The 26,768-nt window shown below is 36.1% G+C and overlaps 2 protein-coding genes across 2 annotated transcripts; one reads left to right on the forward strand and one right to left on the reverse strand.

The window, feature by feature from the left end:
* Positions 1-2,865: 2,865 nt before the first annotated feature.
* Positions 2,866-6,804, reverse strand: LOC133338563 (peritrophin-44-like). Its single transcript, XM_061546732.1, has 2 exons — positions 6,798-6,804; positions 2,866-4,112 (listed from the first exon to the last, which is right to left on the reverse strand). The coding sequence occupies exons 1-2, from the start codon at positions 6,802-6,804 to the stop codon at positions 2,866-2,868; spliced, it is 1,254 nt and encodes a 417-aa protein (XP_061402716.1).
* An 8,463-nt stretch (positions 6,805-15,267) lies between these two features.
* LOC133338564 (peritrophin-48-like) lies at positions 15,268-16,824 on the forward strand. Its single transcript, XM_061546733.1, has 3 exons — positions 15,268-15,271; positions 15,423-16,129; positions 16,204-16,824. The coding sequence occupies exons 1-3, from the start codon at positions 15,268-15,270 to the stop codon at positions 16,822-16,824; spliced, it is 1,332 nt and encodes a 443-aa protein (XP_061402717.1).
* The last annotated feature ends 9,944 nt before the right edge of the window (positions 16,825-26,768 follow it).

Below are 26,768 nucleotides of genomic sequence, written 5' to 3' on the forward strand. Positions count from 1 at the left end.
CCTGACCGTGATATATTACCTTACCCTGGTATAGTAGCTCACCTATCCTGGTATAGTAGCTCACCCTGATATAGTAGCTTATCCTAGCATAGTAGCTTATCCTAGCATAGTAGCTTATCCTGGAATAGTACCTCACTCTGGAATAGTAGCCCATCCTGATATAGTAGCTTGTCCTGGTATAGTAGCTTATCTTGGTATTGTAGCTTATCCTGATATAGTAGCTTATCCTGGTATAGTACCTCACCCTGAAATAGTACCTCATCCTGATATAGTACCTCATCCAGGTATAGTAGCTTGTCTTACAAAAATATTTATCACTACACGTACCGGTTATATATGTACGTATCGTTGAGGCATGTCACATAGGTATTATCGCTGGGATTTTCAAGAGGACGTGTTGGGGTCCCTGGCAATATGGTGATGCTGTTAGATTCCGGGGGTGTCATTGTAGTTTCAGGAGATATCGTCGATGATCCCAAATCGAGTGTGGTTGGGGGTAATTGTCGTTGTCGTTACAGGTTTTCCCGAGTTATCTATACATATCCCTTGGAAGGTGTTGTAGGTGGTATTTTCCGGACATGTGACATTTATTTGGCTACTATTTTTACAAAATTGATAACCATTTTCTCTCAGAATTGTTAAGACCAAATTTCTGATTCATATCCCAGTAGGGCAGTAGGGGACAGAGCTGCCGGGCATTGAATATTTCATCTGGATCGTTGGGATTTTCAGGAGGACGTGTTATGGTCTCTGGCAATGCGGTGACGTTGCTAGATTGCTGTGGTGCCATTGTAGTTTCAGGAGATATTGTCGATGATCCCAAATCGGGGGTAATTGGGTTGTCGTTACAGGTTTTCCCGAGGTATCTATGCATTTCCCTTGGAATGTGTTGTAGGTGGTATTTTCCGGACATGTGGCATTGAGTAGGATGCCGTTTTTACAAAACAGAAAACCATTTTCTCTCTCGGGTCCTTGATATTCACCTCCTCATTGAGTATATTCAATCCCGCCTAGGAGAAACGTGAAAAGAAATATAAATGCGAGATTACCATGTATCCGGATGATTATTGTAATATACTCAATGAGAAGGTGAATATCAAAAAAAGAGAGAGAAAATTGTTATCAATTTTGTATGAATGGTAGACTAATAAATGCCAAATGTCCGAAAAATACCACCTTCAATATATTCCAAAGAAAATTTATCGACAATTACGAAAAACCTGAAATGACAACCTAATTAAGCACACCCGATTTGGAATCATCGACGATATCTCCAGAAATCATAAAGAAACACCATTATTCTTACATCGCCCCCTTATTCCCACAGACCACGACTACCTGTCCTGAAAATTTCATTGATCCAGATGAAATATTCATTCCTCGGGAGCTCTGTACCCCAATGTCCAATAGTAAGTTAATTAAGGATTCCGGCTATTATAATAGTTACGTAACATGTATTAACGATAGTTTTACAATCGGTTCGTGTGATGATAAATATTTGATAGCCATACCGGAAATTGTACAAAAGCCTCGAAAGCGAATGCATTTCAACCCGACCCTGTTTTGGAAAATATAGTAGACGGACTGCAGATCCATACATTTGTCATTAAAAACTGCCTATGACGAAATGTTTTTCTTTTTTTTTTGTCAAGGTTCATAGAACGGCTCATGAGCCACTAAGGGCCTCGAGCATTAGCACAGGTTTTGAGCATTATCTCAGAATTGTTAAGACCAAATTTCTGATTGATATCCTCCGCCTGTCCGAATATTTCCCCATCCTTAAGAGATATAACATTGTACATTAATATTTTTCAATGACAATATATACTATTTCCATGTTCATATCTCGCTTCTCAAACTACCTAGAGTCTTGAAAATTTGCACCGTATTTGAGCATCATATCAGGCTTATATATGCCAAATTTCATACATATACCTACCTTCGATCCCATATTTTGCCCTAATTTTATACAATAACTCTCTTGTTATCAACATAATTTCGGAGGGAGACTTCTTTAATTCCTGGGCCCATATCTCGCTTCTAGAACATCCTAGGGTCTTGAAAATTTACACCGTATTTGAGCATTACCTCAGAAGTATCTATGCAAAATTTTATATAGATACCTACTCTCTATACTTTGCCCTAATTTTATACAATAACTCTCTTGTTATCAACATAATTTCAGATGGAGACTTCATTAATTCCAAGATTCATAGCTCGTTTCTCGAACCTCCTAATACCTTGAAAGTTGGCACCATATTTGAATATCACCTCAGGCGTATACATGCCAAATTTCGTAAAGATATCTCCTTTCGATCCCATATTTTGCCCTGATTTTATACAGCAGTTTCATTGTCATTAACATTATTTCATATGGAGACTTCTTCAATTCCAAGGTCCATAGCTCACTTCTTGAATCTCCTAGAGTCTTGAAATTTTGCACCATATTTGAGCATCATCTCGGGCTTATATGTGGCGAATATCATACAGACCTTCGATGTCACAGTTTACCCTGATTTTATAAAAGAACTCCCTTGTCTTCAACATCATTTTAGATGGATACTTCTTTGATTCCATAGTCCATAGCTCGCTTCTTGGACCTTATAGGGCCCTGAATTTTTTCACCGTATTTGATAATTATATCAGAATTCCATATGTCAAATTTCTTACGGATACCCACCTTCAATCCCACATTTTTTTATTAAAAATTTCTATGCCGAAATTCTTCAATTGTTAAGATTCTTGGCTTGGATCAAATGGCCTGGCCATAGAAATTCGGAAAATCAGAAAAACAAACAAATTTTTTTTCGTAGATAATGAAATTTATTTTCAAATCAGAATCTTTAAAATATATCCATAATTTTTTTAAGTAAATCTTGGAACTACAACCGGCGATAAAATTTGGGCAGCCAGACCGGCTTTTTGCAACACCACATTTGGATAAGAGAAAAATTCCGCCGCAGCCTTCGAAATTACCTCAGTTGTGGTAGTTGATGGCACAGCCGCATCATCACCCTCACCCTTCGAACAGGCGACATAATCAATCACCTGATCCACACACAGCTGTGACCATTCATCAAAATATTGTCCCTGCGGACACTGAGCCTGTCCAATAGTCTGACCATTTTGACACAACGAAAATCCCACACATCCATCTCCATTAACATTGGCCATTTGTATGAAATCCATACCCATCGTAACGCATCGATTATGTTCACATTTGACACTGGTCCTCGGTGCACATTGTCCACCATCGGTGGGTTCAAAGAAACGATCGGCCGGACAACGGCCATAACGCATATCAAATGTCCCATCCGCTAATTCACTACAATAGAAATAGCCATCACAGGTGACACCATCCGATATGAATACTCCGCTCTCAGTACATTTCACATCTTCCGGTATATTCGGCAGCTGATCCTTGTGATGCGAACACTCCACATGATTGGGATAATCACAACCACCCCGATACGCATCAAAATAAAATCCATCGGGACAGGTACCATTCAACAACTTCGATTGCCAACACAATTGATATTCCGTACATGAATCGGGAACCTTAATGAAAACACCTTCCGGAACAATGTTGCAATAGTCCTCCGGCAGCATAGTTATTTCACAGGAGAAATTCCGTACACAATTATTTGTATCGGGATTATAATTAAGGCCTGTCGAACATTTACCCAGGGTCCCGACACCATTAGCACAATAATAATAATTACTGCAACTATAGGGATCGGCAACGAAGCCTGTTGGCTTTTTGGCACATGGATCACTGGACAGGCAATTGATGGTTGTCGGATCGACACATTCACCCGTATCACGATCGAAAAACTGTTCACCACACGAACCGGTAACACTGGTGTCATTCATACAAGAGATATAGACATTGCAGAAGCGTGGATCTTTGATTTTCGTCCCATACGGAATGAGCGGACACAATTCATCGGGATTGAAATCCGAACTGCGGGATGTGGTGCAGCTGGTATTTGTGGTGGAGTTGGTGCTGCAGGTTTTATTTGCCGTTTGTCCAAATGCCGTCTGGACTGTTAATGCAACCAATAGGCAGACAAGAGGAACGGCAGGATAATTCCGATTGCAGGATGATTTAACTGTCAAAATGTAAATAGAAGAAATATTTAGAAAAAATTAAATTAGAAAAAAATTAAATAGGTTCGGTAAGGTCGAAATTCGAAAATAGACCGAGAGACTCTGGTAGTCGGTTAGGCCTAAATAACGGCACTAGGGTTGGAAGAACGGCCAGGACCTTGAAAATACCTAATCAGGGGAATATAGTAATACAAAGGTTTCTGACAAAACATGGACTCAAATTGAAGAAAATAAGTTAGGCAAGGTCGAAATTCGAAAATATCCCGAGAGACTCTGATATTCGCTTATGCCTAAATACCGGCACAAGGTTTGAAAAATAAGGCCAGGATCTTGAAGATACCTAAAATGGGGAAGATCGTAATACAAAGGTTTCTAACAAGCATGGACACCTATTGAAAACTTCCAGGATGACTATTTGAATCCAAAATGTCAAAGTACAAACACCTTGATTGGAAAATTGAAACTGGAACTTTCGAAAAATAGAAAAGCGAGGGGTCCTATATAGAGACTTATTTGTTCGATATGTTTTATTTTAAGGTGGTCCTTAAGTCATTAATAATTCTCCTTGCCATTAATAATTCTCTATGGCCTGATGATTTATTTTTTAGGTCCATAGCTTGGCCCATTAACTATCTAGGATCTTGAAATTTTGCACACTCTTTGCGTATTATCTCATATTTATCTACGCAAAATGTCTCCATTCGATCCCCTATTTCCCCCTCGCTACTTGAGATAGTACCTTGCCATTAAAAATTCTCTATGACCTGATGATTTATTTTGTAGGTCCACAGCTTTGCCCATGAACTTACTAGGATCTTGAAATTAGGCAAACTTTATTATCTCAGAATTATCTATGCCAAATTTCATATGGATATCACCCATCCCTCTTGTAATTTCCTCCTCCTTTGCTGAAATAAACCACTGACATTGAAAATTCTCTATGTCCATAGCATGGCCCATGAAATATCTAGGATCTTGAAAATTTACACACTTTTTTGGTAATATCTCTGAATTATCTATGATAAATTTCATATGGATATCTTTATTCGATCCTTTAATTTCCCCCTCCCTCCTTGAGTTAAACCCCTGTCATTACAAAAATCTCTATGCCTTAATGATTTAATTTCGAGGTCCATAGCTTGGCCCATGAACTATCTAGGATCTTGAAAATTTCCACAATATTGGAGAATTATCTCAGAAATGTCTATGTCAAATTTCAAATAAATATCTCTAATCGATACCAAATTTTCCCCTCACTCATTGAGATAAACCCCTGTCATTGAAAATTCTATATGACCTGTTGATTTATTTTCTAGGACCATACCTAGGCTTATGAACTATCTCTGATCTTGAAAAAAACACGATATTAGAGTATTATCTCAGAACTAGCTATGTCAAACCACATATGAATATCTTACTTCGATTCCCTATTTTCCCTTCCCTTCGTGAGATAGATAGTCATAAATAAATTTTCTACTTCGAAAAACTGTATTTTAAAGGTTCATAGTTTCTCATTGAGCAAGGGATAATATTGGGACGGGAGGGAGATATCCAGAGGAAATTTGGCACAGTCAACGTAGTGCTAATACTCTAAGCTTATGAATATTTTGGAGACCTTTTCTGGCTCAAGGACCGATCTACGGACGTTGGAAATTTACCATCTCGACATAGAACAATTTTAATGACAAGGGTTTAGTCCACATATAAATGCAGGCAGAAATGCGAGACAAAAAATATATATCTTTACGAAATTTGTCACAGATAATTTTCAAATAATGCTCTGAACCATGTGTACATTTTCAGGATCCTTGGTAGGTCATGGCTCGTGCTATGACTCCGGAAAGTAAAACAGTTCGCCAAAGCAAATTTTTAGTAACAAAGTGCGTATAGTAGAAGGAGAGGGGAAATATGTTCCGGAAGGGAGATATCTTTACGAAATTTGCCATAGATACTTCGTAGATATGACTCTAACATTGTGCAAATTTTCTAGAGCCTTAATGGTTCCTGGGCCGAACTATGAACCTTGAATGTTAAAAAGGAAAACATGTTGACTTGAAAAATTGTTAATGACCAAAGTTTTTTTATTTATGGGAGGGGGATATACGGAAAAAGAGGGGAATGTCTTTACGAAATTTGGCATACACAGTTCTGAGATTATTCTCAAACCTTGTGTAAAATTCCGAGCCCTTCGGTGGTCCCGAAGACTGAGCTATGAACTTTGAAAACAAAACATTTCCACATAGGTTTTTTTTTTTTTTTTGATATAATGCTCAGGTGTTGTGGACATTTTCGAGGCCCTTGGTGGTTCATGAACCGAGTTGTGAACCTCGAAAACTAAACATTTCGACATATAAAAAAAATAATGGCAAATGTCTATCTCCTAATATGAAGTGAAAATATATGGGAAAATACAGAGATATGTTTCGGGAAAATCGGTTCCGATTTCGATATGGGTTAAACATATGGATATGCATTCGCCCGATTTTACATAAATGGTGCACCAAACTCCTAATGTTTGTTCGATTAACACGAAATTTTTCACAATGTATCAAATTGAGACTTGAAGGACGTTATTGCGTTTCGTTAAAATGGTGCTGATGCAGCCATAGCTTCAATATGTATTAAAATCGGACGAAAATATATATGGGAGCTATATCTAAATCTGGACCGATTTTCAGGAAACTTACTACTCATAATTTAAGACTCAATTCATTATGCTATGCCCAATTTCTTGCAAATCGAGAGATATGTAGGGACTTTGGTGCACTATTTACCCTAAATCGGCCGAAAATATATATGGGAGCTATATCTAAATCTGAACCGATGTTCAGGAAACTTAACACACATCTCTCTAGACTTAATTTAGTACGATATGTCAAATTTGGTGCAAATCGAAAGATATATAGGCAATTTGGTGCACCATTTACCTTAAATCGGACGAAAATATATATGGGAATTATACCTAAATCTGAGCCGATTTTCACGAAACTTAACACACATCTCTCTAGACTTAATTTAGTACGACATGCCAAGTTTCGTGCAAATCGAAAGATATATAGGTACTTTGGTGGACCATTTACCTTAAATCGGATGAAAATATATTGGAGCTATATCTAAATTTGAAGCGATTTTTCCCAATAGGGTTCGTCCTTGGGCCAATTAGATGAGCTGTGCCAAATTTCATTCAATTCGGATAATAACTGCGATCTGTATGGACAGTCGGACATGCATAAATCGACTCAGAAAGTGATTCTATGCATATTCTCAAAAGGAACCATGGGTCTATGCACAAAGACATAATACCCTGTACCACATTGAGGTGAAGGGTATAATAATATCCACTTCCATTTACAATGATGTCTCAATGGCCCCATTGGTATTTTAAGATTACATAAATAATTACATATATTAATATTTGTATTATTTATTTTTCAAGTTCCCCATAATCTATACCCCTCCTCCAAAATGTACAACCTCTTTAAAAAAACATAACATATGTAATAAACAATGTTTTGAATTATTAATATATATTTTTCGATTAATTTGTCAACATTATTGATAAGATAGGGGGTCACACGGTACACTCTCTCTCTCTCCCACTCTCACTCTCTAATTGCACAATTATCACACACACACATAAGCAACAACAAAACAATAATAGATCTGCATAAATTCTATCACTTTTTTTTTTGATTTTAGCACTCACACATAACTCTCTTTGTTTTTCAATTTCTTTCGTTTTTTTCAAATTTCGTCAAATGTTCAAAAATCCACTCAAAACTTTATTTTATTTTTCTTTTCTTATTTTCGTTTTCGCTTAGATTCCCTTTGTCGTTCTAATTATGCGACGTATTTCGCCGTCGAGCACCGACATGAGTACACACCAATAACCACGAAAAAATACAACTAAATTTGAATTTCACATATTTTCAAGTTCCAGCCGATTCCTGGAGCTATGACCACCTGAGTACATTTTTTTGTTTTTCTTTTTCTGCTTCTAATAAAGGCTACCGAGTAGTAGTCGTAGTATTAATAAATTATTATTTGTGTGACACTGTTTGTTCGTTTCTTTTCTTGTTGTCATTTGGCTATGATCGAAAACCCTTATTGAAATCGGAAATCGAAAACGATGAAAAAAAAAACAAACAAATCAATAATGATTTTGAACATTGAAAATAGGGGCGTAGCTTTGTGGAGGAGGGGTCGGAACCTTTATATGGGGTTTGTGTCAAAATATGAATGCCAAATTACAGGTAATTCGGATGGCAAATACCTTAGAAAAGGCCTTAGAAAAATATTTTTAAAACAGTCCACGCCTTCTATTTTAACCAGTAAGGAAAGTAGTAAAGTCGGACCATTTACTTAAAATCGGACGAAAGTATATATAGGAACTATATGTAAATCTGAACCAATTTCAAGAAAACTTGACACCCATCATTCTGGAGCCAATTCAGCACCCTATGCCAAATTTCGTGCAGATCGAAAGATATAGAGGGACTTTGGTGCCCCATTTACCTTAAATCGGACGAAACTATATATGGGAGCTATATCTCAATCTGAACCGATTTTCTCGAAACTTGGCACATATCATTCTGCGCCTAATTCAGTACTCTATGCCAAATTTCGTTCAAATCGAATGATATATAGGGACTTTGGTGCACCATTTACCTTAAATCGGACAAAACTATATATGGGAGCTATATTTAAATCTGATCCGATTTTCACGAAACTTGGCACACATCATTCTGGACCCAATTCAATACCCTATGCCAAATTTCGTGCAAATCGAAAGATATATAGGGAATTTGGAGACCCATTTACCTTAAATCGGACGAAACTATATATGGGAGCTATATCTAAATCTAGACCGATTTCCACGAAACTCAGCACACATCATTCTGCGCCTAATTCAGTACTCTGTGCGAAATTTCATGCAAATCGAATGATATAGAGGGACTTTGGTGCCCCATTTACCTTAAATCGGACAAAACTATATATGGGAGCTATATGTAAATCTGATCCGATTTTCACGAAACTTGGCACACATCATTCTGGACCCAATTCAATACCCTATGCCAAATTTCGTGCAAATCGAAAGATATATAGGGACTTTGGTGCCCCATTTACCTTAAATCGGACGAATATATATATGGGAGCCATATCTAAATCTAGACCGATTTCCACGAAACTCAGCACACATCATTCTGCGCCTAATTCAGTACTCTGTGCGAAATTTCATGCAAATCGAATGATATATAGGAACTTTGGTGCCCCATTTACCTTAAATCGGACGAAAATATATATGCGAGCTATATCTATATCTGAACCGATTTTCACAAAACTTAGCACACATCATTTTAAACTTAATTTAGTACGCTGTGCCAAATTTCATGCAAATCGAATGGTATATAGGAACTTTGGTGCACCATTTACTTTAAATCGGACGAAAATATATATGCGAGCTATATCTAAATCTGAACCGATTTTCACGAAACTTGGCACACATCATTCTGAACCTAATTCAGTACTCTATGCCAAATTTCTTCTAAATCGAATGATATATAGGGACTTTGGTGCACCACTTACCTTAAATCGGATGAAAATATATATGGGAGCTATATCTCAATCTGAACCGATTTTCTCGAAACTTGGCACATATCATTCTGCGCCTAATTCAGTACTCTATGCCAAATTTCGTTCAAATCGAATGATATATAGGGACTTTGGTGCACCATTTACCTTAAATCGGACAAAACTATATATGGGAGCTATAACTAAATCTGATCCGATTTTCACGAAACTTGGCACACATCATTCTGGACCCAATTCAATACCCTATGCCAAATTTCGGGCAAATCGAAAGATATATAGGGAATTTGGAGACCCATTTACCTTAAATCGGACGAAACTATATATGGGAGCTATATCTAAATCTAGACCGATTTCCACGAAACTCAGCACACATCATTCTGCGCCTAATTCAGTACTCTATGCCGAATTTCATGCAAATCGAAAGGTATATAGGGACTTTGGTGCACCATTTACCTTAAATCGGACGAAACTATATATGGGAGCTCTATCTCAATCTGAACCGATTTTCTCGAAACTTGGCACATATCATTCTGCGCCAATTCAGTACTCTATGCCAAATTTCGTTCAAATCGAATGATATATAGGGACTTTGGTGCACCACTTACCTTAAATCGGACGAAAATATATATGCGAGCTATATCTAAATCTGAACCGATTTTCTCGAAACTTCGCATACATCTTTCTAGACCTAATTCCGTACTCTATCCCAAATTTCATGCAAATCGAATGATATATAGGAACATTGATGCACCATTTACCTTAAATCGGACGAAAATATATATGGGAGCTATATCTAAATCTGAACCGATTTTCTCGAAACTTAGCACACATCATTTTAAACTTAATTTAGTACGCTGTGCCAAATTTCATGCAAATCGAATGGTATATAGGAACTTTGGTGCACCATTTACTTTAAATCAGACGAAAATATATATGGCAGCTATATCTAAATCTGAACCAATTTTCACGAAACTTAGCACACATCATTCTGGACCTAATTCAGTACTCTATGCCAAATTTCGTGCAAATCGAATGATATATAGGGACTTTGGTGACCCATTTACCTTAAATCGGACGAAAATATATATGGGAGCTATATCTAAATCTGAACCGATTTTTTCTAATTTCAATAGGGTTTGTCCTTGGGCCAAATACCTGTACCACAGTGTTGTGAAGGGTATCAAAAATATTCAGAAGCCAATTACAAGGCGTGGATTTAAAAAAAAAATAATTCTCTTATACCTTTACCAGGCCAATTATCTCAAATAATTCCATCTGTACATTAGTGTGGATAATTGTTGTCAGCATTCATACGCCACATGGTCCAGAAAATATTTTTATTTATTTACTGGTCTAAATTTTTCGATTTATAAACTTTTTTTTTGAATTCCCTCAAAATTTAACAAAGCGGTCAATTTAACCACACCTCTGGCCAATTAAATATTTATCTGTGTGTGTGTGTTTTCAATTACTTTTGGCCCATTAACACAAGTAATAGTAGTTCATGTGAAATTTATTAATGATATCAGTAGCTGATTAATCAAATTTTGAAGACAAATTGTTTTTGTCTTTTTTTTTTTTTTTTTTTTTATTCCACTGACCACAGTTTTTTTTCGACGTTTATCGACAAAATATTTTTTCTTATCTCAAGTTACGAGAAATTTCAAATCGAAGTCAAAGAACAATGTGACAATTTTCGAATTTGTGTTCAACACCATTGTTTGTTTGTTTTCGCTAATAAATTTCAATTTGACAGTTTGGGATTTTTTTCGGCAAAGCTTTTTTTGCTGCTGCAAAAGGCGATTGTAACGAATCTGAATCATGTGTTTATTTTTAACAAAAATATTGAATGAATTCCAGAAATAGCTAAACCGTTATTTTTTCAATGAATTATTGGGTGTCTGATCACCATGTTCGTCATTCATTCAGTTATTACCTGCATTGAAAGAAAATCCCCCTTGTAATACTCCCGTAGATAATGGAAATCTTCAAAAAAAATTTCTTCGAGGTGTTACGTCTTTTATAATTTTATAATGTTAATAAAAATAATAAAAATAATAATTTTTATAACATTGTTGTTTATGTTTGCATTCCAATGTTGAGTCATCATTATAAAATCGGTCCCATAATAGGTGCGGGAGAATCGAAAACAATTCCATGGAAATAAATTTTCCACCCTTGGGGTTTATTGGATATATTTTTTTATTTATTTTGAGATAAATTTTTGAAAAAAAAAACAATTTGCTTTGATTTTTAGTGTAGATAATAAAAAATACTCATGTTAGATAATTTATCTATGCCGCTAGATAAACGATTTAACAGGTGTGAGATATTTGTTTGTCCATAATAAAGTATTAAGTCAGAAAATGACTTAATACTTTATTATAGGCAAACAAATATTCGATTGTTTGTGATTTTTTCTCAACGTAGATAATTTATCTAATTTTTAAGATAACATACAAAAATATTTGCATGTCTTTTATTTATTGCAGATAAACTGTCTACATTATTTATTGTTATTTCAGCGTGTGATTTTTATACTTTAAGATAATTTATCTACATTCTGTGTGATTTTTTCAAGTTAGATAATTTATCTAATTTTTTTGATAACAGAAAAATATTTACATGCCATTTATTTATTGCATATAATCTGTCTACATTTTTTTTTTTTTTTTTTGTTTTTTTTTAGCATGTGATTTTTACACCTTAGATAATTTATCTACATTCATACATGCAATTTAAGATTTTCAGATAACCTAAAAAATTGTATCTACGATATTTATATATTTATTATTTAATTTTTTTATGTTATTATGTTGTTTTAATACCTTAGATAATTTATCTATGTCATTTGGTTAACATAAATGAAATTTTAAATGATGTAGACAATTTATCTAGATTATTTGGTTGACATTTTTGATTTATCTACTTTATAAATTATGAAGATAATTTATTTATCTATGTCATTTGGTTAACATAAATGTAACTTTAGATGATGTAGATAATTTATCTAGATTATTTGGATCGAATTTGTAATTTATCTATATTATAAATGATGTAGGTAATATATTTTGCTGTGTTTTTAAACACAGACAAATTATCTACATTATAAATGATGCATAGATGAATTTGTCTACATTATTTTTATTACCCAAATAATTTATCTACATTCGGTAAGCATTGTGAATACATTATCTATAGATATTATATAATCTAGCTAATTTATCTATATTATTTAGAGGGTCTGAATATCTACTTTATTTATATAACATAGATAGATTATTTATGTCATTTAAATAACGTAGAAACTTTATCCGCGTAGGAACTATATCTACGTTATCTATTTTATGAATTCTGATCGTAAAAAACGTAGATAAAGTATCAAAGTTATTTGGACAACGCAGATAAATTATCTACGTTATTTAGATAACGCAGATAATTCATCTACGTTATTTAGATAACTTAGATACGTTATCTATATTATTTGGATTATATTTTGGATAGATAAATCATCTATGTTATTTAAATAACATAGATAAGATTATCTACATTATAAATGCTGCATAGATAAATTTATCTACTTTATTTTTATTACCCAAATAATTTATCTACATTCTGTAAGAATTGTGAATACAATATTTAGAGATATTATATATTATATTTCTATATGTTTTTGGGATGACGTAGATAATTTATCCACAATATTTAGATAACGTAGATATATTTATACTTTATCTACAATATTTACATAACATAGATACGTTATCTACGTTATTTAGACAACGTAGATAATTTATCTACGTAATTTAGACAACGTAGATAATTTATCTACGTTATTTAGACACCGTAGATAATTTATCTACGTTATCTAGACAACTTAGATAATTTATCTACGTTATTTAGACAACGTAGATAATTTATCTACGTTATGTAGATTAAGTAGATATTAGATAACGTAGATAATTTATCTAATGTTATTTAGATAACTTAGATACGTTATCTATATTATTTGGATTATATTTTGGATTATAAATACTTTCTATATGTTTTTGGGATGACGTAGATAATTTATCCACAATATTTAGATAACGTAGATAATTTATCCACAATATTTAGATAACGTAGATACATTTATACTTTATCTACAATATTTACATAACATAGATACGTTATCTACGTTATTTAGACAACGTAGATAATTTATCTACGTTATTTAGACAACGTAGATAATTTATCTACGTTATTTAGACAACGTAGATAATTTATCTACGTTATTTAGATACCGTAGATACTTCATCTACATTATTTAGATAACAACTTTACATACATACGTTATCTACGTTATTTAGATACGTTATCTACGTTATTTAGATAACATAGACACGTTATCTACATTATTTGGATATCGTAGATACTTTCTCTATGTTATTGGGATGACGTAGATAATTTATCTACAATATTTAGCTAGCGTAGATACATTATCTATGCTATCTACATTAATTTAATAACTTAGATACGTTATCTACATTATTTAGATAACATAGATACATTATCTATGCTATTTAGCTAACGTAGATACATTATCTACGCTATTTAGATAACATAAATTATTTATCTACATTTTTTATGGTGTAAATTATCTTTTTTTAATTATTTATCTAACTTAGATAATTTATCTACGTTGTTTTCATAACGTAGATACTTTGCCTACACTATTATGGCAACGTAGATACTTTTTTTACGGTATTTAGGTAACTTAGATAATATAGTTACATGGCGTGGAGAACATAGATAATTTAGAAAATGTAGATACATTATCTTTGTAATAAAATATCATAGATGATTTATTTACATTATTTAGATAACCTACATTCATAGCTACTTTATCGAGAGGCTTTAATAATTTATCTACACCAGTTAGGGGACATAGATAATTTATCTACGTTACTAAAAATAACAGATTCCCAACTACTGAACTTTCCCACCCATGCCCCAACCTTTCAATATATTTCCAATACGTAATTAACTTAAATTTCGGGTACAATGTCCACGCGCCACAACAAACTAGATAATTTATCTAATTAGCAAAACATCGATCATACTGCGGATTTTCGGGTCTAAGTGAGGCATTAAAATTCCAATATATTCCATTTTTAGAAGAAATTTCTTGGAAATTTAATTTTAGAATCAATTTATTACTAAAAAAATAGTCTATTTTTGAACTGGTATTAGTCAGGCCGCGCTCTGATCCCATCCACTGAATCCATTAGGCAATTTTCTAAAACTGTGCACCCTGCAATGGCACGAACAGATCAATCATTATGTTCAATTGATAAAATATCGGGGAAAAAATAGACAACTGTCTGATTTATCTATGTCCGAATTTTTCATTTGTTGTTTTGGACAAGTCACTTCAAGATATGATCCCGCACCATCTGAAGTACTATAAAATACCAAAATTTCGCAACAATTACAAACAGTTCACATTTTATTTCGATAGAAAGAACATAGTTAATTTGTCACACCGAAGAAGTCAAGTCCTAGAAAAAAAAGAGTTACGAAATTATGGGTAAGTTCCATATCTGGGCAATTTTATCTAAATTTGTTTCAAATAATGTTAGATGATTTATCTATTCTATAACAGCACCTCAAAGTTATCTACAAAATATCAGCTTCTATTTTCTTATTTTTCTTTTTCTTCTCCCGCCCCACCTCCTCAGGTACCCACATCCTTACCACCCTCGCCCTGGTGGCCTCTTTGGCCCTTGCCACCCATGGCTTCTCCAACAAATTCAATATGAATCACCTGTGTGCTCTGGTCAATGATGGCCTCATGATTTCCTCTCTGGATGCCTGTGATGCCTATTACGAATGTCAGGGCGGCAAAGCTGCCCGTCGTATCTGTCCAACGAATTCCATCTTTAGCAAGGAACATCAAAGCTGTATGCCCCAGGATCAGGTACAATGTGCCATCTCCAGCAGTGTACCCTGTTCGGGTTATACGGTGGGATCGTGGGCACCCGTTGCCGGTTCATGTACCGATTTCTATTATTGCAGTCAAACCGGGCCGATGCGTGCCTCCTGTCCCTATGGTGAATATTTTAATCCTGTGAAACAGGCTTGCGTCTATCCTGGGGAATATCCATGTTCGGGTTCATCGACGGGTATGGGAGTGGATACCGATATCAGTATTGAGGATGGTAGTGGTGAGGCTGCAGATGGTAGCTCAATTTCGATTACCATTACCCTGCCGCTGAATTTGTGTAACTTCATACCGAATGGTATTTTCTTTGGTAGCCCCTCGGCCTGTAGCGGATGGAATAAGTGTGTGGATAATGTCCTGCAAAGCGGTATCTGTGCCAATGGCATGGAATACAATGTCCTGACAATGATGTGTGAATATCCCCAAGTGGTGACATGTTCTCAGGTGGGTACAGGGTAAGGCCTATACAAAAAAATATAAATAATAAAAATTTCGATCTCCTTCCTCTCCCCTTTTAGGTTACCAATGATCCCTTCCTCGTGCCCAATACCTGCAGCACCAAAAACACCAAAAAGGCCGGTTTCAGCTGTGACACCTATATGGTCTGTGATGGCAGCTATTATCAAATAGCACAATGTCCCACTGGTGAATTCTATGATACCGTCAGCCAACAGTGTGTCGATCGCGCCGAGGCCCGCAATAATTGTGATCGTTGTGAGGGTAGCACCAGCAGCTTCGTGAATATGTATTCCGCCAACAACTGCACCGGTTATTTGTATTGTGTCAACGGTGTTGAGGTAGCTTCGGGTTATTGTGCCAATGGCAGCTATTTTGATGAGAGAGTTGGTGCCTGTGTTATGGGTGCAAGTGATCCAATGTTGGGCTGTTGCAATCCCCAATATTATTCAAGTGGATCGGATAGTACAACCACTGCCAATGATACTGATGGTAGTGACAACACGGACGCCACCACGGAGGCTGCTGAAAAGACCACCGTTGCTGAGGCGGCTGGTGCTACAACCGTTGCGGCCAGTAATGCAGATGGTAGTTCGGATGCCAGTTCGAGTGCAACTTCGGGTACAGGTACTGATGCCGGTACCGGTTCCAGCTCTGCTGCAGCTCCATCACCCGCAGCTTAAATGGAATTTTTAAAAACAGCTCAGTTGGAGCTTTGAACGAAATTTTTGAAAAATAAAAAATGAAGGCAATAATCGAGGTTTTTTCAATATTCCAAAAAAATATCGTAATTTCAAAAAAAAATCGGGACTTAAAAGAAATTTCGAATAGGTCGTTGAAAATTTTTGATAGGAGGATTTTCTATGCGAAGCGAACCCAAAATACAAAATTTCAGCCAAATCGGTTGAAAAACGTGTCCCAAATCTGCAAAAAATCGAATTTTGGAGGGTACCGTTATATGTGAGCTATACCAAAAGGTGTACCGATATTTATAATTTTTTGTAGGGAGGTATACAACACCAAGCGAACTCAAAATACAAAATTTCAGCCAATTCGGTGGAAAAGCGTATGCTAAATCCTTAAAATACCTAAAATCAAGGGGGTACCGCTATACCTAAAAGTGGACCAGTATAGATAATGTTTGATAGGTCGGTTTTCTACCCGAAGAGAACCCAAAATACAAAATTTCAGCCAAATCGGTAGAACTACGTGTCCCAATTTCCCAAAGTATCGAATTTTTGGAGAGTACCGTTATATGGGAGCTTTACCTAAAAATTGACCAATATTGATAATTTTTTTGGCAGGGAGGTTTTCTACACGACGATAAAACTAAATGCAGCCAATTCGGTGGAAAAACGTGTCCTAAATCCGTAAAGTACTGAAAATCGAGTGGTACCGCTATATGGGTGCTATACCAAAAAGTGGGCCGATATTAATAATTTTTGGTAGGGAGCTTTTCTATTTGAAGCGAATCCAAAATACAAAATTTTAGCTAATTTGGTTGAAAATCTGATCCTAAATCTTAAAATCGATGGGTACCGCTATATGGCAGCTAAGCCTAAAAGTCGACCAATATTAATAATTTTTGGTAGGGAGGTGTCCTATCCAAAGCGAACGCCAAATATCAAATTACAGCCAATTCGGTGGAAAAGCATGTCCCAAATCCTTAAAGTATCGAAAATTCGAGGGTACTGCTATATGGGGGCTATACTTGATAGTAGACTGATATTGATAATTTTTGGTAGGGAGGTTTTCTACCCAAAGAGAACCCAAAATACCAAATTACAACAAATTCGGTGGAAAATCGTGTCCTACATCCTTCAAATACTAAAAATCGAGGGGTACCGCTATATGGCAGCCAAGCCTAAAAGTCGACCAATATTAATAATTTTTGGTAGGGAGGTTTTCTATGCAAAGCGAACTCCAAATATCAAATCACAGCCAATTCGGGTAGAAAACATGCTGAAAATCCCCAAGATGCCGAAAATATGGCGGAACCCTTATATGGAAGCTATACCTAAAACAGGACCAATAATAATAATTTTTGGTAGGGAGGTTTTCTATCCGAAGCGAACGCCAAATACCAAATTACGGCCAATTCGGTGGAAAAACAAGTTCCAAATCCTTAAAATATCGAAAATTCGATGGTGCCGCTATATGGGGGCTATACTTAAAAGTGTACCGATATGAATAATTTTTGGTAGGGAGGTTTTCTATCCAAAGCGAACTCCAAATATCAAATCACAGGCAATTCAACTAGAAAACGTGTTGAAAATCTCCAATATACCGAAAATATGGCGGAACCTTTATATGGAGGATATTCCTAAAGGTGGACCGATATTGATAATTTTTGGTAGGGAGTTTTTCTATCCCAAGCGAATACCAAATATCAAATTACAGCCAATTCGGTGGAAAAGCATGTCCCAAATCCTTAAAGTATCGAAAATTCGAGGGTACTGCTATATGGAGGCTATACCTGAAAGTGGACTGATATTGATGATATTTATACAAAATTTCAGCCAATTCGGTGGAAAATCGTGTCCAAAATCCTTAAAATACTGAAAATCGAGGTGTACCGCTATATGGGTGTTATTCCTAAAAGTGGGCCGATATTAATAATTTTTGGTAGGGAGGTTTTCTATCCAAAGCGAACACCAAATATCAAATCACAGCCAATTCGTGTAGAAAACATGTTGAAAATCCCCAAGATGCCGATAATATGGCGGAACCTTTATATGGAAGCTGTACCTAAAGGTGGACCGATATTGATAATTTTTGGTAGGGAGGTTTCCTATCCGAAGCGAATACCAAATTTCATATTATAGCCAAATTGGTAGAAAACCATGTCCTAAATCCTTAAAATATCGAAAATTCGAGGGTACCGCTATATGGGGCCTATACCTAAAAGTAGACTGATATTGATAATTTTTGGTAGGGAGGTTTTCTACCCAAAGCGAACCCAAAATACAAAATTTCAACCAAGTCGGTGGAAAAACGTGTCCAAAATTCTCAAAATACTGAAAATCGAGGGGTATCGCTATATGGGAGCTATACCTAAAGGTGGGCCAATATTGATAATTTTTGGTAGGGAGATTTTATATCCAATGCGAACGCCAAATATCAAATGACAGCTAATTCGCCTGGAAAAACATGGTGATAATCCTCAAATGCCGAAAATATGGCGGAACCTTTATATGGAAGCTGTACCTAAAGGTGGACCGATATTGATCATTTCTGGTAGGGAGTTTTTCTATCCAAAGCGAACGCTAAATATCAAATTATAGGCAATTCGGCTGGAAAAACATGTCATAAATTCTTAAAATATCGAAAATTCGAGGGTGCCGCTATATGGGGGCTATACTTGAAAGTAGACTGATATTGATAATTTTTGGTAGGGAGGTTTTCTACCCAAAGAGAACCCAAAATACCAAATTACAACCAAATCGGTGGAAAATCGTGTCCTACATCCTTCAAATACTAAAAATCGAGAGGTATCGCTATATTGGAGCTATACCTAAAGGTGGCCCGATAGTAATAACTTTTGGTAGGCAGGTTTTCTACACGAAGAGAACCCCAAATACAAAATTTCAGCCTATTTCGGCAGAAAAGTGTGTTCAAAATTCTTAAAATGCCGAAAATATTGCAGGACCTTTATATGGAGGTTATTCCTAAAGGAGAACCGATATTGATAATTTTTGGTAGGGAGGTTTTCTACACGAAGAGAACCCCAAATACAAAATTTCAGCCAACATTTAATAATTGTGGAGGCTCTAAGACATTGGTTTCATTCAAAACTGATAATCCAAATTGAAAATAAAAGTGAACTGACTAATATGGAGTTCAACAGTTAGTTCTTTTTTTGCTAATCTAATTTATGAATTATCTATAAAAAATATAGAGATAATAAATATTTCTGAGAATATCACGTTTTTATTCAAAAACAACTAAAAATAAAATTTTTTTCTCAATACTCATTTTTTTATTTCCGATTATTATTGCTCAACTGTCGCCTCCTAGTTTTTTTATTTAATTTTTATTGTAATTTTAATAAAACTAACTGGAGAAGTTCCATGGAACTCAATTATGCATGCAGATAATAAGACGGGGAAGTAAATATTTGAAAGAGTTAAATAGGGAAAATTTAATTAAAAAAAATAAAAAAAATATTTCTTGGTATTTATTTAAACGTGTTAATAAATAATCTTCATTTTTTTTTTTTTTGAATTAAAGGAAAGGAAATTGGATAAAAAATATTCAAGGTTATATAAAAATTAATAGCATTACACCACAATATTGCTTTCGGGGTATGATAATCAATCGAATCGTGGCGCCGAAGTGTTGTGAAATATCTCCTATCAATCTTTAATATGTGCTAAAGTTTCGGTAGATTTTCATTGTAGTTCGATATTGTTTGAGTTGATGAGTTACTACCTTGTTGGTTAGTGTTAGTGCGAGTAGGTGCACTGTCCCATGCGGATATTCCATGTCGTAGATAGGATTCGACTGACGAAAAATATGCTTACCTCAACACTTTATATGGTGCACAAACACTTAGGTGCTACAAGGCGTAGGACGATTTGCGTAGTTTTTTTTTCTTATATTACCAATCAGTGGTCTCCATTTCATATGACAGTCTAATAACATTCGTTTTGCATGCGAAAAGGTAATGCTGTCATTAAGAGTTTTAATCATATCATTAACATATATTATGAACAGAATCGATCGAAGCTTGGAGCCCTGAGGTACTCCGTATTCAAATTGGTGCTCCTTGCTAGTGCAATTATCAATTTTGACTTCTGCAGTTTAAATACTGTTTAAATAGAGTTGGGCAATATAGTTCACTTAGCGGATCGATCTTTCTCGTTCCTTTTTTAAAAAGGAACTAGCTCCTTAATGTAGTTCCTTTGCTCCATATAGTTCCGACTCCTACATAGTTCCTTTGAATCTCTCTCTTTCATCGTTCTTTTTGTTTTTTTTTTTCGTTTTTTCCATATAGTACATTTGCTCCATATAATTCCCTTGCTCCATACAGTTCCTTTGCTCCAAAAAGTTCCTTTGCTCCATATAGTTCCGACTCCTACATAGTTCTTTTGAATCTCTACCTTTCATTGTTCTTTTTTCCATATATAGTTCTTTTGCTCCATATAGTTCATATATTAAATACAGTTCCTTTGAGATCAGAAAAAAAGAGATCAAAAACAAAAAGAACGAGAAAAAAAGGAAAAAAAAATAACGAGATAAAAAAGGAACGAGGTCAGAAAAAGGAACTATATTAATTACAGAGCTGGAACTAGTTCCGATCGTTCCTTTCTCGGAATAGTTCGAATGAAATAGTTCGTTCCGGAACTAGATTTTAAACATTGACCTCTTATCCCATTTCATTCTAGTATGCATAGCAGTTTCGAATGTGATAATGTGTCAAAAGCTTTGCTGAAATCGATGAACATTACTAAGCATTTTTTCGGATAGGCTTTGGTTTATAACATTTGTGATGTCGATCTTGTGCGCTGGTCTTTTAATTTGAAAGACCCTGTTCCGAACTGTTGTCGTCTACTTGATCTTTCCATCGAATTCGTGGCCTTCCCTTTCTGCGACAACCATCAGCTGGTTCGTTTTTATATGACTTCTGGGCTGGGTCATCTTCATCCATTCTCACAACATGACCTAGCCAACGTAGTCGCTGCAACTCGATACGTCTGATTATGTCGATGTCATGGTTCATTCGATGGCGATATTCACAGTCGACGCAAATCGGCCCATAGATCTTTCGGAGAATTTTTCCCTCAAACACTTCAAGATCTGTCTCATCTGCTTGCGCAAGTAGCCATGCTTCAGATCCATACAAAAGCACGGGTATGCAGCAGAGTCTTGTAGATTTTTGCTTTGCTAGGCCATTTTATTCAATCAAATCTTAAATTACACATCAGGGTAAATATTTTAAACCTAATATCAATCTATAAATAAACATGCTTATGTCTGTACTAGACTACTTTGAATCTTAACATAATAGTGCAACAGCATGCTGTGTAGCCTCGTGTAGAGTATGAGTTTGGTCAGGCGAGGGGGGGCCTGGGTGCTTTTGAGTTGCTTACTCAAACCATAGTAGCATCTGTTGGCCACCACTATTCTTCTCCGGATTTCAAAACTGATGTCATTAGTTTTATTTATGGCGGAATCATGGTATATCAAATCTTTGATTAGTTAGTCCGAGCCTACTGTACGTCTTTTGCGTTAATACCATGGGCTTGCTCTTCTCGGCTTCTCAATTTGTTCATCTTTTCTTTTTTTTGGCTTCGCCATTTTATTTAATCAAAACTTAAATTACATATCAGGGTAAATAGCTTAAACCCGACATCATTCTATAAAAAACATGCTTATGTCTTTACTAGCCTACTTTGAATCTTAACATAATAGTGCAACAACATGCTGTGTACACGGCATCTATTCTTAAATATAAGTGTCTTAGACAATCAATTTGCTCAAAGGTGATTGTTACCGCTCGCAATATTCGACCCATTATATCGATGTCATCGGTGGCGTAGGTGAGTAACATATGATATTTGGTGTACAGAGTGCCATTTCTGTTCACATTTGCATCTCGTATGACCTTTTTCAGCAGGATGTTAAACAGGTCACACGACAAACTGTCACCTTCTCCGAATCCTCGTTCGGTATTGAAGGGCTTCAAGAGGTCTCTTCCGACATTAATTGCTGACCTTGTGCCAGTTAAAGTTATCCTGCATAGCCGTATTAATTTTGCAGGAATCCTGAAGGCAGACATTTAAATACTTCTAAGCTAATTGGGCTGCCGAATGCGACTTTATAGTCGACGAATAGATGGTATGTGTCGATGTGTTTTTCGTTGGCCTTTTCCAGGATTTGGCGCAGTGTGAAAATCTGGTCAATGGTGGATATGCCAGGTCTGAAGCCGTATTGGTATCATCCAATGATGTCATTGACCCTTGACTTCAGTCATTCACACAGCACGCTGGATAGCACTTTATAGGTGATAGGAGAACTTAATGTCACAGGCCTTGTGTGAGCTTCATACCAAGCAATCCCTGCGTAATTTTTCTAATTTTTTTCTAGTTTGGCCGGACCCATTTTGTCTATTTTGGACCCACATGTTGCAATCAATCAAGTGTCAGTTTTCCATTTTGAAGGTAGACACGCCTGCCTTCTTCTGCCAAGCTCTTGTGAGATTACAGAAGCTAAGCTATGACCATCTTGTCCTGTTGTTTTGTTGTTACTTTTGCCATGCGCTATATTTTCGACTGACTTATTTAGGCATTATTCAAAAATTTACTTATCATATTTCTATTTTTTAATTTTGTTTTTCTAAATTTATCTCCCCATGTCCAATACTTTGTTGCGACTATCAGCATTAAGACCATGTGAATTTTAATTAACCCCCAGACTTTAGAAATTTGACACATGTCGGACAATAAGTTTATGAATTATGGCATTTCGTGTTGCCATAAAACGTGACAAGGCGTTGCAAAAAACGCCTATAATGCCCTTTTCCCGGTGCCAGAAAAAATTCTTTCGCAGGGTATCTATGTCGCTACAACACAAAGACGTTCAAGGACATATGAATATACACGAGTATATAAATTCGTTCTCTCTCTACACCATTCTAATGGGTCCTATTTTCAATCGAGGTACTCCTCATTAATGTATTTGTCCAATTCTCTGATGCCTGCCACTATGTTGCTGTCAGAGTCCATAATCTGATCAGTTTCCGACTGACAATTTTTTTTTGGCAGTTGTCGGGCACTGTGGTCTTTACAGCTCGTGGTTCTCTTCATCTCTCGGCAAATTTATCGAAGATGTTCGAGTCCTTAAGTTCGTTAATACGTTATTATATATTATATCCGTTTTGAATCACCTTCATTTAAATCTCTGATCCAGAATTGTACTCTCTGCATAAAGAGGATTTCTTTCTAATTTTCCAAAACTGACTTGGAACTCTCTTCCCATTGCTGTCATCATTGCCGATACCTTTTCGTAGGTGGAGGAACTTCTTGGAATGAAGCTCGTTAAAATGTTGCACATAACCATCACATTTGAGAGAGTTACTTTTCATAAATGGTCTTCAAAATAGCAGATGTTTTTTTAAGAATGTCCCACTCATCGATAAGTAATAATAAAACTGGTCGGATCAGAGATATAGTTGAAATTAATGCGGCTTTAAGTAATAACATGACCTCTACCATTTCATATGCGGAATTCCACCTCTTTCGGACCGATTGCTTCAACTTTTATTTGGGAAATTGCTTCAAATTTAATTCGGAAGCGTGAGCGGGAACAAATCGAGATGTATAGAATACAGAACGAAGTTGGGAAATTTTACTAACGAGTTAAATACCAAAGCGAAGGCTATGGTGCAGGCACACCCTCCTGTAGAGATGCAGAAGGAAACCTGGTGACAGCAGGTACCAGCCGAACTATTTAAGACCAGTGGTCAGATGAAGGTCAGGAGCATGCATCATCTGATTAGTAGAATTTGGCTAGAGGAATGCATGCCCAATGATCGGAACCTCAGCAACGCGTCTTGTGCACAAAAAAACTGGGACAAGACGACATATTTCATCCATTCGTCGACTACAGATCCGCATTCGACAGCCCAATCCACTCAGAGGTATTTAAAGCCATGTCTGCGTTCGGCATTCCTGTAAAATTAATACGACTATGCAGGATAACTCTATAGTCAGCAGTTAAAGTCGGAAAGGATTTATTGGAGCCCTTTAATACCGAACGACGATTCGGACAAGTTGATAGTTTGTCGTGTGACCTGTTTATCATCCCGCTGGAAAAGGTCATACGACAGGCAAAGGTGAACAGAAATGTCACGCTGTACACCAAATAGCACATGTTACTCGCCTACGCCATCGAGGACATCGGCATAATTGGTAGTAGATTGCGAGCGGTATTACCAACCTTTGATCGAATTGAGAAGGATTCCGCCCAAAGTGGGTCTGGCAGTTAATTGGCGAGAAGACCAAGCTGAGGTATCCATGCGCAGGACGTTCAGTAGGACCAGTGTGGAACTTGAAAACTACAGCTTCGATGTAATATCAGCTTTGAGATTCGGAGAAAGATTGTGTTGCCCAGCATATGCTACTATGATCTAAGTAAGCAATTCAAGAACAGGGCCACCTCTCGCCAGACCAAACTCACACTCTACAAGACGCTACACAGCATGCTGTTGCACTATTATGTTAAGATTCTAGGTAGGCTAGTACATACAGAACCATGTTTATTTTTGACCTAACCAAAAAAGCAATAAAAAAAAACTACAAGGCTCTGACACTGCCCGTGCTGTTGTATGGATCTGAAGCATAGGTACTTGCCAAAGCTGATGAGCCAGCTCTTGGAGTGTTTGAGAGAATTTTTTCTCCGAAAGATCTATGGACCGATCTGCGTTGACGGTGATTATCGGCGTCGAATAAACCATGAGTTGTACCAGTTATTCTCGGACATCAATATTGTTAGACGTATTGAGCTGCAGCGACTACGTTGGCTAGGTCATGTTGTGCGAATGGATTTGGATGCCCCGCGCTCAAAAGACATATAAAAACGAACCAACTGATGGTTCGTTCACGCAGATAGGGGAAGACCACGAATTCGATGGAAATATCAAGTGGAAGAAAACATTTCGAAACATGGTCTTTGCAATTTGGAAGAGCTGCGCGTGCAAGATTGACGTGAGCCCCCACTGCTGTTGTATGGATCAAAAGCATGGCTACTTGCGCAAGAAGATGAGGCGGTGATTATCGGCGTCGAATGAACCATGAGTTGTACCAGCTATACACGGACATCGACATAGTCGACTGCGGTGGTTAGGTCATGTTGTGCGAATGGATTAGGATGCCCGCGCTCAAAAGGCATATAAAAACGAACCAACTGATGGTTCAGGCAGAAGGGGAAGGCCACAAATTCGGTGGAAATATCAAGTGGAAGAAAACATTTCGAAACATGGTCTTTGCAATTTGGAAGAGCTGCGCGCGCAATATTGACGTGACTCCCCTTTGCTGTTGTATAGATCAGAAGCATGGCAACTTGCGCAAACAGATGAGGCAGCTCTTGGAGTGTTTGAGAGAAAAAAAAAATTCTCAGAAAAAATTACGGGCCGATCTGCGTCGTCGAAGGAACCATGAGTTTTATCATCTATTCTCGGAAATCGAAGTTTTCTCAGTTGTAATAATTAGTATTAAAATAGTCTGTAACATTGGAGTGAAGTTAGCTGCAGAAGAAATATGGAAATAGAATAGGAAAATGAACTAAAAAAATAGTCAGAGCCAAATTTATTTAAAAAAAAATCGGAAAAGTAAATTATTTTTTCAAATATTGTAAAGAAGTTAATCTCACGATTTGAATATTTTCAGATTTTTCTTAGTTGTAATAATTAGTATTTAAATAGTATGTAATATTGGAGTGAAGTTAGCTGCAGATAAACAACGAAAATCGAACTACAAAAAAGGTCCGAACAAAAAAATTGTAAAGATGATTTTAGAATTTAAATAGGAGTCCTCAAAATAATAGGAAAGGGACAGAATGTCATGGAGGTCCCTGAGCCCAGCTTAATGATTTAAGTTTTGCTATGAACAGGAAAGCCAGGAGAAGA

The sequence above is a fragment of the Musca vetustissima genome, unplaced genomic scaffold (assembly GCF_032173495.1).
Source record: "Musca vetustissima isolate MV318-11 ecotype Yass unplaced genomic scaffold, APGP_CSIRO_Mvet_v1 utg42378, whole genome shotgun sequence".
NCBI classification, from domain to species: Eukaryota; Metazoa; Arthropoda; class Insecta; order Diptera; family Muscidae; genus Musca; species Musca vetustissima.

What these genes read in the sequence shown, in the direction of transcription:
- LOC133338564 (XM_061546733.1), top strand. An exon ending in AAGTGGTGACATGTTCTCAG is followed by an intron (nt 16,130 to 16,203) that starts GTGGGTACAGGG and finishes CTCCCCTTTTAG; the next exon opens with GTTACCAATGATCCCTTCCT.